This window comes from Gymnoscopelus microlampas (genome assembly GCF_963454915.1).
Source record: "Gymnoscopelus microlampas genome assembly, chromosome: 13".
Classification (NCBI taxonomy): Eukaryota; Metazoa; Chordata; class Actinopteri; order Myctophiformes; family Myctophidae; genus Gymnoscopelus; species Gymnoscopelus microlampas.
The window spans coordinates 8,247,309-8,266,546 of NC_139950.1; the positions used below are offsets into that span (position 1 = coordinate 8,247,309).

A 19,238-nucleotide genomic window follows, 5' to 3' on the forward strand; every position below is an offset into this window, starting at 1 on the left:
CTACAAGCTCAGCACAACACTCGGTGCCGCGCTATGAGCTTGCATATCTGCTATTTATGAATAGCCAAAGAAATCTAAAATGGCACAGATACTTTACCCGTCTAAATGGGTCAATGCGAGAACAATGGCTTCTATTTCCAGGAATAGAAAGGTTGTAGTCTCTATTAGCTTGGAATCCCCATTGATGATGTCATTGGTAGGCAGGTTTCGGAGCTGTCCACAAGCCACACCAATGAGGCGCAGCGTGAGCAGGCGGCAACGGTGCCGTCTTATAACGAGCAATTAGCGAGGACCAATCGTAGGAGGATAAGGTTGAAAATGGGCGCCGTGCTCCTTCAATGTACAACAATCAATCAAAAGTCTTGTCAACCCCCCCCCCCACCAACCTGTTATCAATCAACCCAATCAATTACTCAAATCGATGATGAGGTGCTCGTAGATCTGCGTCTTCCCCTTGAAGCTCGAGGCGAGCAGGAACTGCCGGTTGTCTATGGAGACCGGGGAGAAGGCCCGCGGCGCCTGGATGTTGAGCTCCTGGAAGTGGACGAACTGTCCCTTCTTGGCGTCCCAGCGGTACACCTGGGTGAAGGAGTAGTCGCTGCCCAGGATGGCGTACTGCCAGCTGCCCACCGTGAAGGGCTGGAAGACCATGGAGCCCCGGGAGGGCATGGTCTGCAGCTCGCGGAAGAGCGCCCCGTCCCAGCGCATCACCTTGGAGTCGCCGATGAAGCGCGTCAGGCAGATGTAGAGCTCGTTCTTCGCCGTGAAGTGCTTGACGGCGTAGACGTCCTCCATCTCGGGGATGTCGGTGCGTCGGTCAAACAGCTTGGTGGCTGGAAAGAAATTCATTTATCAGGGATGCACTGATATATACCGGCCACATATCGGTATCGGGCGATATTTGCCGGTATCCGTAAATATCGGTATCGGCAAATAAAGTTGACAATCACCAAGGGCAGTAGAAAGAAAATAGATAATCTACTAGCTCATGGCTCGTTGTGAGCTTTCAGATCTGCTATTTTTGTGTGATTTTGTGTATACAACAGAGTATAAAAATGTAAGGCTTAAAGAGCAAGACCACTTTGGTAGAGTTTGGGTTGTGTAGTTACCTTGCCATGATGTAACAACAAAGGTGGGCAAGAAATCAAAAAATATTTCTACATTGACTAGAAATTGCCTTACATAATCGACTAAATCAAACATATATATAATATATATATATATGTTTTTATTGTTTTGAGAAGGTTTTAAATATATTATACATTTATATATTTCTAAAACCTTCTCAAAACTTTTTTCCCCCCTAAGTGCTACACTTGATGAATAAAAAATCACACCCAGTGTGAAGTGAGCGGTGCTATTTAAAAACAACAGTGGACATCACAGTGATGGAAGCTCACTTCAAAAAAAAAAGTAATTTTTATGAAGTGAGTGCTGATATTTATAGGTTATTAATTTTGTCATGCGTCTCGCAAGCCAATCACAGTACTGAGCAAAGGGTCTGAATACCAATCAGCCAATCACAGTACAGCGAAAGACAAATTTTCACGACGGTCCCAAACCCACTTATAGGAGCGGCTACACCGCTCAAAAACGTGATAGATAGAAAAGACTGGATAGCTGCAGCCCAATACCTTTATTCCACTGGTAGATGACGGGCCGCTGGGAGCTGCTGGACAGGATGAGGTGGGGTTTGGAGGAGATCTCCATGTACTCCACGTCCGTGTCGCGGTACCACGGGTGCAGCGACTGGTGCGAGTAGAAACCGTTGCCGTTCCACTTGTAGATGGTGGACGAGCCGGCCTTGGACGCAGGGATCAGACACAGAATAACTAAGTACATTTACTTAAAGGTAGGGTAAGTGATTTGCTTTGGTTAAAATAAGTGTTAAATAACTCTATATTCTGATAGTACTCATTGCTATAGAGTGTTTGTTCAGTATTAGGAGTCTCCTTGTCTCTCCAGCTCTTTATTAAACAGAAAATGCATTTTCGTTTCAGTTTCAGTTTAATTTCCAATTTTATCCAACCAGGACAGAGAACTCAATCACGATACAGATTGAACAAGTGAAATTGGAAGTGATGACACTAAGAAATGAGCAGACAAAATTGGAACTGGAACACTATACAAATTAAGCTTAAAAATTGGTACTTTCTCCTGATTGGCTGAGATTTTGACACCTACCGAAAAATGTATTTTGTGTTTATTAAAGAGCTGGAGAGACGGGGAGACTCCTGTTACTGAACAAACACTCTATAGCAATGATTACTATCAGAATATCAGTCCAAAAGAAATGTAGAACTGAAAATATTTGTTTATAAAAATAAACAAAATGTACATCTCTTTGGACGTAAATAAAATAAAAGTAAATGTTTAAACATGCATGTAGGCTGCAGGACCTCTGTCTGCGAGACTCTTCATTACAAAATAGTATTTTCAGTTCTACATTTCTTTTGGACTGATATGAACATTTGTATTTCTTTGTTTCACAATTATACTGAGGCTAAGTAATTAATTGTGGCATTTTAAATCATGGTTAACAGTGGTGTACGGTAACTAAGTACACTTTTGAGGATTTTTTTACTTTAGTGGAGTATTTACTTTAGTGGAATAATACTTTTACTTCTAGTCCACTACAGCTCAGAGGCAAATATTGTCCTTTTACCCCACTACAATTATTTGAAAACTTGAGTTACTAGTTACTTTGTAGATTTGTATTATTATTACAAAACCTACATTAACCACTTCAGCCCTATATGTATTTTGGCCTTTTGAAAATAGCAGATCTACAAGCTCACAATGCAATGCATTGTGAGCTTGTAGATCTGCTATTTTCAAAAGATTGTGTTTTTTTTTAAACTTGTGAAATGGGACATTTGCATAATGAGTACATTTACTTTTGGTACTTTAAGTACATTTTTATGCCAATACTTTTGTACTTTTACTCAAGTAAATTGAATTGAATTCCGGACTTGTACTTGTAGTGGAATATTTCTACATTACAGTATTGATACTTTTACTTAAGTACAGCATTTTTGTACTTTTTCCACCAACCGGTTAATAGTCCCATGCCTACCTTGGAGCTGTCGGCGATGACGAAGAAGGTCTCTCCGTCGATGCGGAACGTCTCCACGTCGTTGGGCTTGCGTATCTTGAGGACGTCGATGTCCTGGATCTTGATGAACTTGTTGGCGGAGACGTCGCGCTTGTAGATGTGTGAGCCGCCGAACAGCTGGGCCACGATGATGAACAGCTGGTTGTCAATGACCAGCGGTTTGCACACCACTGTGGACGTGCCTGGAGGGAGAGAGACAGACGTGACGTCTCTTACTCGGATGTTTTACTTAAGTAAAAGTATCAATACTGAAATATAGAAATACTCTGTTACAAGTAAGTCCGGAATTCAAAATGCACTTGTGTAAAAGTACAAAAGTATTGGTATCAAAATGTACTTAAAGTAACAAAAGTAAAAGTACTAAAATCTTTGAAAATAGCCTGTATAAAATAGGGCTAAAGTGGTTAATGTATGTTTCATTATATCATAATGTATATCTGAAAAGTAACTAGTAACTAAAGTTTTCAAACAATTGTAGTGGAGTAAAAGTACAATATCTGCCTCAGAGATGTAGTGGAGTAGAAGTAAAAGTGAGCTTCCATCACTGTGATGACCACTGTTGTTTTTGAGCACCGAGCGGTGCAAATATACAAGTGTCACAGCAAAGGGTCTGAATACTTATCTTTGCAGGACGTGCTGTGATTGGCTAGCGAGACACATGATGAAATTAACGTAAAACTTTGCTCATAAATAGCACCGCTCACTTCACACTGGGTGTGATTTTTCTTTTTGCTACTTATCAACCGGCTGGGAGGCGTGTCTGGTCTGTCTGTCTGTCTGTCTGTCTGTCTGTCTGGCAAGGAAGACACACCCAATTATTTTTCAAATCAGCCTCATGGCTGCGCTATAACAACTCAAACTACTGCACCCGTAGTTTGTTCATGTGTGCATAACTAATGTCACCTTATTTTGCCATAATATCTTAAAGGAATAGTTCACCCCCCCAAAAAAATGTTTTTCTATGGATTAGTCACCCCATGGAGACTTGAATTCATGGATATTTTTTTGTTTTTGTCGCATTCCTAAGCCAATAATTTGATGACCAGCGGACCGGTAGGCAGCGGTTCCGGTAGGAGACACAAAGGAGACTCTTTGCGTCTCCTACCGGAACCGCTGCCGGTCATCTAATTATTGGCTTAGGAATGCGACAAAAACAACAAAATATCCATGAATTCAAGTCTCCATGCGGTGACTAATCCATAGAAAAAAAAGTCATTTTGGGGGTGAACTATCCCTTTAAATCCCACCCCTAACTTGCATAAACACCCTTTTCAACACGTGGCAGCGCTGTGAAGATGTGCGCTTACTGTCGATATCATCATAGTTGCGGAAGACCATCTCCACGTGATCCCACTCCAGGAAACTGCATTTCCCGATGAAGGGCTGCGCAAACACCACGTACTGGTCACTGCCGAAGGTAAAGGCCTCCACCGAGATAGACTTGAAGATCAGAGACTGGTAGGACGCAAACTCTGAGGGACAGAAAAATATACTCTGAGTTACTTTAGGTTCAGGAAAACAAAGATGAAGTCAGAAAAGAACACCGAATCTCTCTGTCGAAAATAGCCAATCTACAAGCGCACAACGTGTCATAACGCAATACGTTGTGAGCTTGTAGATTGGCTATCTTTGCAGAATCTTCGCCCCCAGAATATGGCGTTTTAGGTTCAAGTGTGACACCGCCATGAGAGTGGATTCAAATATATATGTGTGAGTGTGGTTTACACACCCCCCCCCCCCCATTTTTTCTATTTTTATATTTGTGATGATATTGAATGTTTGGTGCTATTTTTTATATGTTGATGAATTGAATACCTACCACCCCAATGGAAACAAGACCGCAAGGACGTTTTTGGTGTTATCCTTTAAAACAAAGTGTTTGACTGTACTCGCGCTGTTTTACATTTCGTTCTAATAAAATATTCAATCCATCAATTAAACCCGTGCCAGGTTCAGCCCTGCTACTTAAAATACTGGTTGGTATAAACGTTTCCTTCATCCCGTACTGTCTCTTTAAGCAGGTGAATTTGGAGAGAGAGGGGAGGGGAACGAAATGAAGCACATATGTTTGGGGGCGTAGCAGGAAGACCAGGGAGTATGGACTAGTTTGGTCGTCCTGTTGCCATCCTGTTCTTAGATACATGTAGTTTATTGTGGACTGCTATGGTAGGGAATGGGAATGTTGAATTGACCAAGCACATTGGCCCAGACCTAGAAGATTGTCCTCTGCATTGAACACACCCATCCAAACACAGTTAGGAGCAGTGGGTGGCTATTGAACATTGCCCCGGAAGTGTTCAGTGTCTTGCTCAAGGAGGACACATCAACATGCTGGAAGGAGTTAGGCTCGAACCGGTAACCGTCCGATCCCCAGATGACCGCTCTACTCCTCCTGAGAGCCACTGTCTGCGGCCCTTCCATTTCATAGAGAACCACACTGTGGGAGTGTCATGATAGAACTCACCAATGGAACCGTATCAGATGGAAGGACTGGATTTAATGGTAAGACTAAACCTTTAATATTTTTTAATTTGCAATGCATTTTGTGGCTTTGTCATATATATATATATATATGTTTTTTTCGTTTTGAAGGGGAAGTTATAAAGGGATAAAGGTAGTCTCTTGTGGCCAGCTGCATCGTGACCCATTGAGAGCTTGTAGATCGGCTGTTTTCACAATAGTTTAAACGGGACTTTTAAGTGGTTAATTCATAATGTAGTTTTGTACAATTTGGTCCCGGGGAGAGACACAATTCTTCTTTTGGGTGTTGAGCTGAACCGTTTGGGAACAATTGATGTATAGAGCACTAGGACAGGAAACCCATTCTCTCTCTCGCTCGCTCTTGCTCGCCTGGGCGCAAGGTAAAATTCTGCTTAGGGCACGAAATTCCTACTGTTCCACCTCTGTATTGTCTCATCTGCAGTGATATTCAGACTTCAAGTCTATACATAATCTGATCTCTAAGCCCTAAGAATTGTCAGAGTTAACCCATTGAGACCTGGAACTGTCTCACTTTTAGATTTGAGCTAAAAATCATTATTTTACACTTTGGGCTATTCAAAAATAGCAGATCTACAAGCTCATAGCGCGGCACCGAGTGCCGCGCTACGAGCTTGTAGATCTGCTATTTTTGAAAAATCGTGAAAATGTGTGCAAATCTTTGTATAAATATATTATTAAGCGAACATTTTAAACTCAAATCTTTGCTTCTGGGGGGTCCCTGGAACGAAATATTTTGATGGGGGTCCGCGGCCAAATACATATAATTTTGGGGGTCCTTGACATGAAAAAGATTGAGCACCACTGATATAGAAACATACGTTTTTCAGAAAACTGTTGAGATTTAGGAGACATGTAGAATCGGCTTCAGGTCTCAATGGGTTAAATGAACAGTGGGGCTCAGACGGTACAGTGCAGAGGTCACCTGTGGTGATGCAGTCAAAGGACTGAGGCACCAGGTCGTTGATCTTCTTGTCCAGGTGGGAGGCTGGTCCCTTGCAGTAGATCTGGTCCACGGTGGCGTTGGTCAGGTACATCCACTCCACCAGCCACTTCAGCTTACAGTCACACGTGAACTGATTCCCCCGCAGGTCTCTGAGAGGGAACACAACCTTTATTTAAGCCTAGTTTAGCCAAGTTTACAAAGTATTGAGGGCGTAAGCGGTTAAATATCTGGAAATTAACATGAATCCAATATCTCACCTAAGGGGTCCTTGGACTGAAAAACGTTGGAGACCCCTGATTTAAGCAGTAAAAATACACTGAGACAGCCTTACCCCTTATCCCTAAACTCTTTTGGCATTTTGAAAAACTTTTTAAAATAGTTCATAGCCGATCTACAAGCTCACAATGTGTCGCTGTAGATGGGCTAGTTGAACTATTTCAAAATGTTTTTCAAAATAGCCAAATATGGCTAATAAGTTTAGGGATAAGGGGTAAGGTGTGCAAGATGGGGCCCAAAGTGTCTTTTATAAGTATGCACTGCATGCCAAGAGGCAGAATATTACACAGGTTCAGGTTTTGAGAAGTGGCAAGTTCTGGGCTGAATCGGGGGAAAAAATAGAAAAAAACGATTTTGAATTGAGAATCGTTAGTTTTGAAAAAAAACGGGGAAAAACTGAATCGTTAGATAGCAGGCGATTCACAGCCCTATTTAAGAACCTATCAATGTAAACTATAAATTAAAACTCCTTAACAAAATTAAAGAAGTTGAGTCTGGTCTGAAGGTCATTCCAAGCCCAGGGGCCCACAATAAAATAGAGTAATACAAGTAAAAGCAAAGCAACCCATAACCAACACTGCTGCCAGGATAACTGGCCTCCCCATCCATATGCATGGGTTTGTGATCAGTCTCTGAGGACAATCTCACGGCTTGCATTGTTAAAACTGGGTAGAACAATGAGTGACTTGGGGGCGTTCCTTCCTATTGGGACGAGGAGGACATGATTGGTTTCAACAGCAGTGGCCGTTGGTATGTTGATGCTATTACTGTAGTGCATTGGTTCTCAAAGTGGGGTCCAGGGACCCCCAGGGGTCCTTGGGGGGGTACCATGGGGTCCCCCAGCAAAATATATCAATAAAGCATCACATTTTAACCCCTTTATCCACATTTTATACTTTGGGCTATTCAAAAATAGCAGATCTACAAGCTCATAGCGCGGCACCGAGTGCCGCGCTATGAGCTCTGCTATTTTTTTTAAATCGTGTAAATTTGTGCAAATCCTTCAATATATATATTTTTAAAGCGAACATTTGTAACTCAAATCTTTGCCTCTGGGGGTCCCTGTAACAAAATATTTTGAGATGGGGGTCCACGGCCAAATATATATCAATTTGGGGCATGAAAAGGTTTGAGAAGCACTGCTGTAGTGTACCTTGCATTTACAGTAGAAGTCGACAGACGATCGGTATAAAGCGGAGATCTCCAATCGTCTTGCAATGCAAGACCTGCACCCAACCTCACAGGACTGAACAATAAAGCTATTGTGTGCCGAACAGGACATCACCCATCCACTCAATCACCACCTTACCCCATACTACCCCCCGGGGCGCAGGAACACAACACTGAGGCGTAGCCTAAAAGGGCTTGCTTTGGGAAAAAGCTGATACCTTCATCCATACTGTAGCTGTCTTAACCAACCCTATGTATTTCACTGACCGGTGTTCCCCAGTGGTCTATACCTTTTTCACTCTACACCAAATCTCTTTGCCCAAAATAGCCACTCACAGCAACCTCACAGCTTGCATAGTAGTAGCCTATTATGTTATGACATGCCCAGAACAGGGGCGCTAGGGTTCATCTGGTTAAAGACAGGGCAACAGTTAAATCCTGGAAATTCAAATAATATGGAAAAATCATGAACATGATTTTTTTAAATAATTTGTCATTGTCATATCAACTTTGGAAATCTGTGTTTGAACAGCTAAATCTGCCCCGCCCCCACCTTCCTCATAGTAGTAAAGGTTACAGAGCATAGTTTTGAATGCTAGACATTTACAAAGTACATTTGCCCATATTGTACCAAGTACAGTCTGTACAACTAGCAACTTCCTCCACTCGTCATCATTATTCATTTATCATTCCATTCTGCTACCTGGGCAGCCGCCTTTTCAGAACTTTTCATCCAAGTCATTTCCATATAATTGTATATACCGTGTATAAAAAAGCAACTGATATAGGCTCAATGCACAACAGCCATTTCGGTGTTACCAATGATACTAATTAAGGCTCTGTTCCATTCTGGTCAAACAGAGTCAGGGTGCTGATATTGTGCATGTTGGTTCACTAGAAATACTAGTGGGTCTTAAAGTGTGGTCCAGGGACCCTCATGGTTCCTTGATAGAGTGTAACTCTGAGAGTTATGGGGGTCCTTGAAATTAAAACGTTTGAGAACCACTGTGCTACAACTAAATGGAACAGATCCTTCATTAGTGTCATTGGTAACACCTGTGAAGGAAGCAAGGAAGGGGCCCAATTTCTTTCCAATATGGCTGCTGTGCATAGAGCCTATTGCTGTCTAGATATGGCGTAGTATTTAATATCTGAAGATGTCTGTTGCCCTACTTTTAAACAATAGTCCTCGCTGAACAGGCCTCAGTGTCTACTGTTGTCTTGTCTGTCATCATAGTATGTTGGTATTGTGAGCTGTCTCATATGTACAGTGCAGTGCTGTCCAAAGGAATTTCCCCTCGGGGGGGAAAGTAACGTCGGTCTGACGTCTGTCAGGCCTCAGTGTGGTGTCAAAGATATTTGATCTCATAGCGTTCAGATCTGCATTCATTCAGCAAGATTTCTGCCCCTCTCTGTTTCCAGTATGAATAGAATATACCTTAAAGTAGTCGAGTAGTTCTAGAGATTTTTTTTTTCATAAGCCATTAATGTGATGACCGCCGGTCTCTCCGGTAGGAGACTCAAAGAGTCTCCATTGAGTCTCCAAAAAAATTCAATGCTGTGTTCAGTGTGTAATTGATAGAAAATAAGTCTTCTATCAAGTCATTTTTTGGGTGAACTACTCCTTTAATGCTCTCCATGCAGTTGAGATATTGTCGCTGTCGAACGGAAACCTTGTATATCCATAATATTTCAACTTTCTATGCTTTTTTTATTTTTGTAAATGAATGCGTGTGCAAAAGTAGCTGTTTTTAAGAGTTGTCAATTATATATTGTTTACCCCTTTTTCTCCCAATTAGTAATTATTCAAATGAATTCCTCCCACTGCTTGCCACTGCTGATGATCCCTACTTGCGTAATGTGAGTGACCTTGTAGATCAGCTAGTTTTCAAACATTGGGAAGTGGTAGTGGTTACGTCTGTGGGCTCTATAAATATTTAACCAATGAAAAGTATTAATAGGAGCTTCTGACTAAATGATAACTACTTTGAATCCATTGGAATTTTACTGACAAGTAACTGTTTTGAACATTTGGTTTCTACCCTCACAGTGACGATATGTAGATATGTCAGTGTTGTTGACTGTAGAAACGGGAGACTTTTGGAGAGCTGTACTGTGTGTGTGTGTGTGTGTGTGTGTGTGTGTGTGTGTGTGTGTGTGTGTGTGTGTGTGTGTGTGTGTGTGTGTGTGTGTGTGTGTGTGTGTGTGTGTGTGTGTGTGTGTGTGTGTGTGTGTGTGTGTGTGTGTGTGTGTGTGTGTGCGCGCGCGCGCTGGGTTACATGTATTCTCATCCTCACTCCTTCAATATCGCATCTAATAGTAATGATGTTAACCCATTCAAACCCGGGAACGCATCTGTCATTTTAGATTTGTTTGGGCTATTCAAAAATAGCAGATCTGCAAGCTCATCGCGCGGCACATGAGCTTGCCGATCTGCTATTTAAGAAAAATATTGATATTTTGTGCAAATCTTTGAATACATATTTTTTAAAGCAAACATTTGTAACTGTCAAATGTCTCAACAAATGTCTACATTTTTCTGAAAAACTATTGTTGCTAATGCTATATCAGTGGTTCTCAAACTTTTTCTTGTCAAGGACCCCCTAAAAATATATGGTTTTGGCCGCCGGCCCCCATCAAAATATGTCATTCCAGGGACCCCCCAGAAGCAAAGATTTGAGTAAAAAATGTAGTTTCCCAAAAAATATATGTATTCAAAGATTTGCACAAACGTTCAAGACTTTTCAAAAATGGCAGATCTACAAGCTCGTAGCGCGGCTTGCAGATCTGCTATTTTTGAATAGCCAAAGTATAAAAATAACGCTTATAGCTACAACCTTTAAATGACACGGATGCGTTCCCGGAGTGAATGGGTTAAATGTGTGAGCAGCCCACCACCCACACATTAATATTCACCATGGAGCTGCAACGTTATAATGACTATGGCTGCTCCATATATAGCACACCGCTCTGCCCTATGCATTATGCAACGCCATCATGCACTTCATCACCGTCACCATACAGTTAGTTCCAGGAACTACTGGAACACGGCTGTTAGCGCAGTGGTGCTCAAACATTTTTATGTCAAAGACCCCCAAATAGGCTCTATGCACAGCAGCCATATTATCACTTCCTTCACAGGTGTTACCAATGATACTAATGAAGGCCTGTTCCATTTAGTGCAGTGGTTTCAGATTTTTCCATTTTCACGACCCCCATAACTCTGAGAGTGTACAAATGGAACCAAATGGACCCTTACGGGTCCATTTGGTTCCATTTGTACACTCTCAGAGTTACACACCCGTAAGGGACCATTTGGAACCCGCTCAGGGAACCATGAGGGCCCCTGGACTCTTTGAGAGAACCACTGTAGTGGTGGTAGAGGATACAAAACTGATACTCACACTTTGGTCAAAGCCTCAAGGCCCTTGAACACATCTTTGGGCAGAGTCTCCAGATTGTTGTAGGCCAGACTCCTGCCAGTGACAAGGAACACAAATGATAATGATGCTGTAACAACTCAACACAAGCAGGACTGAAGAATTGCAGTTACTCTGACTAGATGACTTTTCATGATCTAGCATAAGTGTTGGATTTTCCTGATTTTAAAGGCTACATTCCAGTAAAGACAAGTGATGTCATTTTCTGAACCTGACTGTTCTAGCTGTCCTAATATTTGCCTTTAGCCACTTAGTTATTATACAGTATAGGCATTAGTGATGATAATTTATCAAAGATCTCATAAATATTTGGTAAAAAGAGTTTCGGTCCTGGAGTGCACTGGAATGATGTTCTGCCACATTTTTCCAGTCAGGAAATAGAATATTGGCAGTTCTGGTTGGAATTCATATATTCTTTTAGGCACTTGAGGATCCAATAATCACTAAGGTATTATGTCCTGAAAGGGAGCCAAAAAAACAAATGTCAAAAATATTGACATTTAAGGTGCGTTGATTTATTCATGGCAAATGCAAGAAAACTTCCCGCCTTAAAAGTTAGCTACTGGCAGCCTTTACTTGGCATCAGGCCCGCGCCCATTTCAGGTTATGGGGCTAATGGCTTGGCTTCCATCAATAATAATGTTTTGACATTTGTCAAGGTGCGCTGTTACCGATAATGTTTTAATTCGTAATTTTTTTCATACTGTCACTGTTCACTGACAACCAGTAATGTTTATTTGTCAAGGTGTGCTGTCAGTCACCGACACCAATAATGTGTTCATGTTTTGTCAAGATGTGCGGTCACTAATGAAGCTTTCACATTCATTCTCGATATGATGAAAACATTCACAGTCAGTCAGTCTAACATTTGATGGTGTGATCAGTTCTAGTCAAAGGCGAAACAGATGAGTTTGCACACTGTAGCTCCCTTCTATAACTTTATTGCAGTGGTGTAAAGTAATTTACTTAAGTACTGTACTTAAGTACACTTTTGAGGATTTCCCATTTTCAATACTTTTACTTTACTCCACTACATCTCAGAGGCAAATATTGTACTTTTACTCCACTACAATTATTTGACAGCTTTAGAGTTACTTTGCAGATTTAGATTATTATCACAAAACATACATTAACCACTTCAGCCCTATATGCATTTCAGCCATTTGAAAATAGCCGATCTACAAGCTCACAATGCATCATCGCGACGCATTGTGAACTTGTGAAATGGGACATTCTGCACAATGAGTACTTTTACTTTAGGTACTTTAAGTACATTTTGATACCAATACTTTAGTACTTTTACTCAAGGAACTTTTTAACACCTAACTTTTACTTTTACTTTTTTAACAGAGTATTTCTACACTGCTCTTCTTCGGGAGAAGAGCAGTGTGCTCGAAACATCACTTTGTTTGCCACAAGAAGGGAGCTACAGTGTGCAAACTCATCCGTTTTGCCTTTGATCCTTGTTCTTTTTTTAGTTCAGCACCTGTCTTTTGAAATGGAATGTGGAGGATGTGCGTGGCCTCCTTTTGATCCTCGTGATCAGTTATACGTGTAGTGGAATAATGTACTGGATGTAAACATGCCACCCTAAGAACAGTACTTATCCTTCAAAATGAGCTGCAACTTAACCATGTCACAAGCATCTTAGGTGTGCTCCAATACTCATGTGACTCTATGCACAGCAGCCATATTAGAAGGAAATTGGGCCTCTTCCTTACTTACTTCACAGGTGTCACCAATGATACTAATGAAGGCTCTGCTCCATTTAGTGTAGCACAGTGGTTCTCAAACTTTTTAATTTCAAGGAAACCCGTAACTCTGAGAGTGTACAAATGGAACCAAATGGACGGGTCCATTTGGTTCCATTTGTACACTCTCAGAGTTACACACCCGTAAGGAACAATTTGGAACCCCCTCAAGGAACCATGAGGGTCCCTGGACCACACTGTTTCCAGCACCCAATCAGACTCTGTTTGACCAGAGTGGAACAGAGCCTTCAATTGTATTATTGGTAACACCTGTTAAGGAAGTAAGAAGAGGCCCAATTTCTTTCCAATATGGCTGCTATGCATAGAGCCTATACAAATCATCTTCATTGGTGTTTGAATACTGCTGTTCACACTTATACTAATTGTACACAGTTTGTCATCTAAACTTACTGCAGCAAACATGTCGGCAATTAAACATACAAAACCAGAGGAATTAAACGTGACATTTTAAATCTTTGCACAAGTTTGAAACATGGAATGTGGGGCATGCAGTGTTTCCTTGTTGTACAGTAAATAACAGCCGTGTGTTAGGAGCTTGGAGCTCATATTGTTGTCACCCTGGAGATTGGAGGCTGGGAAAATTGCTTATTGCGAGTTTGAGGAAACCGCGTAGTTATTCTTAGCTCTGTCTACCTCAGCCATGCTACAGCTTTTCTCTGCCACAGTACAGGGAACGGCAGAGTTTATGCCTGAAAAGAAAGCCAACACATGCTTTGCCATAAGAGCAAATTCGCAGTGTTAACCCATTAAGACCTAAGTCCGATTCTACAAATGTCTTCTAAATCCTAACAGTTTTTTTTAAGAAAAAAAACGTGTTTCTATATCAGTGGTGCTCAAACTTTTTCATGTCAAGGACCCCCAGAATTATTTGTATTTGGCCAAGGACCCCCATGTCAAAATGTTTTGTTCCTGAGACCCCCCATATGCAAAGATTTGAAGTATATATATTCAAAGATTTGCACACATTTGCACACATTTGCACACATTTTCACGTTTATTTTTTTTTTGCAGATCTACAAGCTCATATCGCGTCACTCAGTGCCGCGCTATGAGCTTGTAGATCTGCTATTTTTGCATAGCCAAAGAAAGCTAAAATGACGCAGATGCGTTCCCGGTCCTAATGGCTTAATTAAACTCTTGAGAGTACAAATGGACCCATAAAGGCATGTCTAAGAGTAGGCTTTTCTCATGCATTATGTAATTTGAACATGAAATGTATGTTCCGTATTGAAATATTCATATCCATAAAGTCACCAGCGGACCCAGGGTTTCCTCTGACAGATCATTTGTATAATAATAAATAATACATTTTTATATAACGCGTCTAGAACTTTTCAGTGGATTTTTTGCCTGCACACCTAAACTCTTCAGTGTCCTTTAACTCTTGGAGAGTGAACAATTGTCCCATCTGTATACAGCGGTGGAAGTAGGCTACTCAGATATTTTTACTTAAGTGAAAGTAGCAATACCGCAATGTAAAAATACTCTGTTACAAGTAAAAGGCCGGTGTTCAAAATGTTACTTGAGTAAAAGTGCAAAAGTATTGGCAAAATATACATAAAGTACCAAAAGTAAAAGTACTAAAATGTTTGAAAATAGACGATCTACAAGCTCGCAACGTTGTGAGCTTGTAGATCTGCTATTTTCAAATAGCCTATGTATAAAATAGAGCTAAAGTGGTTAATGTATGTTTTATAACATAATAATTTATATCTGCAAAGTAACTAGTAACTAAAGTTTCCAAATAATTGTATTGAAGTAAAAGTATAATATTTGCCTCTGAGATGTAGTGGAGTAGAAGTAAAATGACAAAATACTGGAAATACTACAGTAAAGTAAAAAATACTTACAGGTGTACTAATGTTTTAAGACCCCGGAATGCATGTGGTGATATCGACTTGATTTGGTTGTTTTCAATGAAGCTGAAAATGACACACAATAAAAAGACAATGTCACATAACGTAATCCATTAACCATTATTCACTGGAACAGTAGAATCAGTATCACGGTTATTTAAAACTTTTGCCTAAAGTATGATTTTGATTAATGAACGATTATAAAAAATAAATAAAACGCCACCATTATATAACGAAGTATTAAGTGGTTCATCAAACTTATCGGTTGAGTGGATTATAAAATATCTATTGCAATTGTGTTCGTGTTGATTCGTTGATATATAATGAATAAAAAGTATACAAGAAAAACCTCCATTAATTATTTCAATAATTTCAATAATTAATAATCATTTCCATTAACCTACATGAGCTAAATTCATTCTGTATACATTTTTCTCTATTTTCGGTTGTTTGCCCAGCCCTAACGACATAGTCATTTTACTCACAGATATTCCAGGTGCGGCAGACCCAGGAACGCATCCTCACTGATAGACTCAAAGGTGTTGGCTGTGAAAAGACTGAGAGAGAAACACGGCTGGTCAGTGAATCATAAGGATTATGCAGTACATGTGCATTATTCTATAACCCTATACACATTCCACCTATAATCACATATCAATCAAATCACTGTTACATACATGCCAACAGACAGGCCTCTCTTCTTTGCCAAGACAAAGCAAGACCAGCCTTAAATGTGTAGCCAATTAACCTCAATTAATCACCCCATAGTTTCCCTATTCTGGCATTATGAGCTTGTGCTGTTAGATCGGCTATTGTTGGCCAAGAGGTTTGTCGGGGAGGGGAGAGGGGGGGGTCCTATTGACCCCTGGGGGATCCTGGTCTTTCTTGCAGCTGTGATTGTAATAGATATAAATGTAGATTGAATAGTGCTCCAGCAGGATTTACATCTGTGTGAGTGTGCATGGTGTGTTTGTTTTGAACTGAAGGACACAGTGTGACTCAGTCCATATACTCCACCCATGAGATATAGATGTTCATGGAAGGGAATTCCCTGTGCCATGGAGGGATTCCCCACAACAACATAATAACCCAGAAACAGCCTTTAACAGCATAGGTATACACTGATCCTAGGGTATAGAACATTATTCACTAATATCAAACAACAACAAAAAAACAACTAAATCTTATTTATTTTATTTTATTTTAGTAATATATTTAAAATAAGCTCATAATTCACCAGTTTTAGATTGCATTATAACATCAATAGGATCTTATATAATGATTCTGCAGGTTAAGACAATGAGGTGATCTTTTGAAGCAGCATCAACGGGAGCAGATCTTTAATCCAATTAAACATGGCGTTGATGATCATCACCTCCCAGCAGGGTCTGACACACAACAACAAAGCATGAAGGAGGAGGAGGAGGAGGAGGAAGATGAAAAAAAGCTCACAGGAGATGCAGAGCAGGCGTGTGGATAAAGCTCTCTTTGGGGATTTCACTGAATCCAGACTTCACGAATGATCTGTGGAGAAACACACGTATAGGGAAGGCAGTTATGAGCCCCTACTGTTCATATGCACAAACAATCATTATGACGATTATTTATTGTTATACCAGCTAGACAATAAGCATATAGGCTGCTGCCTAATAGGCTACTATAGGGCTGGCAGCTGCATACGTTTGTAATTGTTTGTAATATTCCATAATATCCTTGGATCAAGACTATCATAGATGTATTTGATCGTCAGACTCGATCAAATACATCTATGATAGTCTTGATCCCAGGCTAATTCCATAACAGCATAGCCTCGAACATGCAGACTCTCTCTAGTCTACACAGAAGCACCCATACGAATTGAACGATCACGACATATTATAAAAGCTTATTATCATAATGACTTTACAGCAGTGGTTCTCAACCAGTGATCCGGGGAGTGGGGGACCACCAGTGGTCCTTAAGGGGGTTTCCAGGTGGTCCCCCATGCCAAATGATGGGAGAGTTGGCAACCAAATGGACCCTTATAGATCTTTAACTCTTGAGAGCGTAAAATATGAATGTTATGCTCTCAAGAGATTATTGGTAAACATCTCCATTGCTTTAAAGAATTGTTATTTTTGATCAACGCTTGTCTGTTATCTCTCCTATGGTTACCAACATCAACACAGCATGGAATCGTGTCCAACGACAACAACACATTCTAAGCCTTGGGGTCTGATCGGCTATAATAAATCTCATCAAACGGTGATGGATCCGTGTGGCTCAAAAACGCCGAATAAATAATAGATCATCTTGATGTGAAAACGGGTTGAAAAGGCAGTGACTTACAGGGATATGACATCGGGAGGGAAGCTGCGGGGAATCAGCCCTGCGGCTTCGCACAGCGCGTTGTCTTTGGTGCACGAACAGGTCGCGGGACAGCGCGGCTGGCGCGGTCTCTTCGCCCCGTCCGTGGCGTGATGGAGGAGAACCAGCGACACGCACAGTATGGAGAACAATCCTCTGCTGGTGGTGGTGGTGGTGACGATGGGGTTGATGATGATGGGATGCATCTTGGGGTTTTAATCCGATGGATGGATCGGAGCCTCGAGTGGTCACGATCCCCTGTGTTGTTGTGCGTCGATCTATGCCCTGCTGCTGGTCCTCGATCCTGCATATGAACGATCACATGAAACGCTCGATCCTGTGCACATGAGCCACTGAACCTAGGGGTCCCTGTGGTCTGCTGTGGCCGGTCCCCCCGCTGTCCTGTCCTGTAGGATCCTGTCCTGTAGTGTCCTGTCTTGTCCTGTATATAGGATCCTGTCCTGTCTTGCCCTGTAGGATCCTGTTCCTGTCCTGTATAGGAAGGACCCTGTCCTGTCTTGTCCAGATCGCTCCTGGAGGCCAGCAGGTCTTCTTTATGGTTCACTCTGCTTGTTTATGATCGCCTGTACCGTGTGGGTGACACATTGGATGATTTCATCCACTCACTCAGCCCCGATCGGTCCGTTATGTTGTTGTTATTAGGCTGTTTTTTTTATTATAGATCTGATGCAAAGACGCTGCACAAAAGATGCTCTGGAAAAAAAAGTAAAAATGAAATAGTCGCTGTAACTAAACGTCAGGAGGAGGGAACAGCTGGCACGGTGTGGAGGCAGGTGGAGATCCCAGCAGGAAGGGGGGGAGAGGAGCACCTCCATCCAAAGCCACGCCTTATCCTGGAGGATTCCTTAATGTTCTGAATCAGCTGTATCTATGATGATGATGTTGTGATGCTGCATGGAGTCATGTCCCATATGAGACAGCATGATGGTGACTATATTAATGTCCTTCTATGCGGGTATAGCTGGAGGGAAAGCCAGTCAAAATGGATTTAATAAATACATAAATAACTAAAAGACATTCCTTCCAATTCTAGGAAATTATCATTATCTATTATGATAACATTATGTATAGCATTATTATTCATGTATTATTTATTTATTATTAGATATTTGATATTATGTATTATCTATTTAATATTTACCATTTAATATTTATTATGTATTATTTATTATTATAGGTTAACAATAATGATAATACAATTCCATTTAGGCCTAATACATGGATTGTTTGCAGGTTTGTACAATACGTGTTGTCCATTTCATCCATAATATCTTACAAGTTGTCTCCACTTGCAGAAATGCATAATTGAGGTGTTATATCATGAGGACGTTTTTAATTCCACATAGTGTCTAGTTGCTATGGCGACGGGAGGATGCAAATGTGATCTCGCCAGGTCTATGATGGAGAGGGGGAGGAGAGGGGGGGGGGGGGGGGGGGGCGTGGAGGTCATTATAACTGACAGCTGCTCTCTCTGAAATGAAATGGTTTCTCTTAAGGGGACAAAGGACCTATCAGCCTATCGGAGGAGAGCATCTTTGGCACCTTTTCCTCCACAATCCGACACACACACACACACACACACACACACACACACACACACACACACACACACACACACACACACACACACACACACACACACACACACACACACACACACACACACATCACTGGTGGTTTCACTACATAGCCCACATAGCCCACAACATTACCATGGTAACAACAAAAATAGAGGCTGGTCCTCTTCACTGTTTTGGGTTTTTTATGGGAATGTTGTCGCTTGCTGTGCTATGCATC

At 41.2% G+C, this 19,238-nt stretch overlaps 2 protein-coding genes across 2 annotated transcripts in view; both read right to left on the bottom strand.

Moving 5' to 3' along the window:
* Positions 1-329: 329 nt before the first annotated feature.
* LOC311058912 (leucine-rich glioma-inactivated protein 1-like) lies at positions 330-17,629 on the bottom strand. The gene is made up of 10 exons (XM_084076450.1): positions 17,403-17,629; positions 16,527-16,598; positions 15,560-15,631; positions 15,069-15,140; positions 11,411-11,482; positions 6,540-6,709; positions 4,423-4,587; positions 3,077-3,297; positions 1,635-1,803; positions 330-833 (listed from the first exon to the last, which is right to left on the bottom strand). Exons 1-10 carry the CDS (start codon positions 17,624-17,626, stop codon positions 406-408), a joined length of 1,665 nt encoding a protein of 554 aa, XP_083932576.1. The 5' UTR covers positions 17,627-17,629; the 3' UTR covers positions 330-405.
* Positions 9,028-19,238, bottom strand: part of LOC311058907 (myoferlin-like) — a gene marked incomplete at its 5' end in the record, with an annotated part of 235,365 nt that continues 225,154 nt past the window's right edge. The window contains one exon of the transcript XR_014602097.1: positions 9,028-9,132. The remainder of the gene's footprint in view (positions 9,133-19,238) is intronic.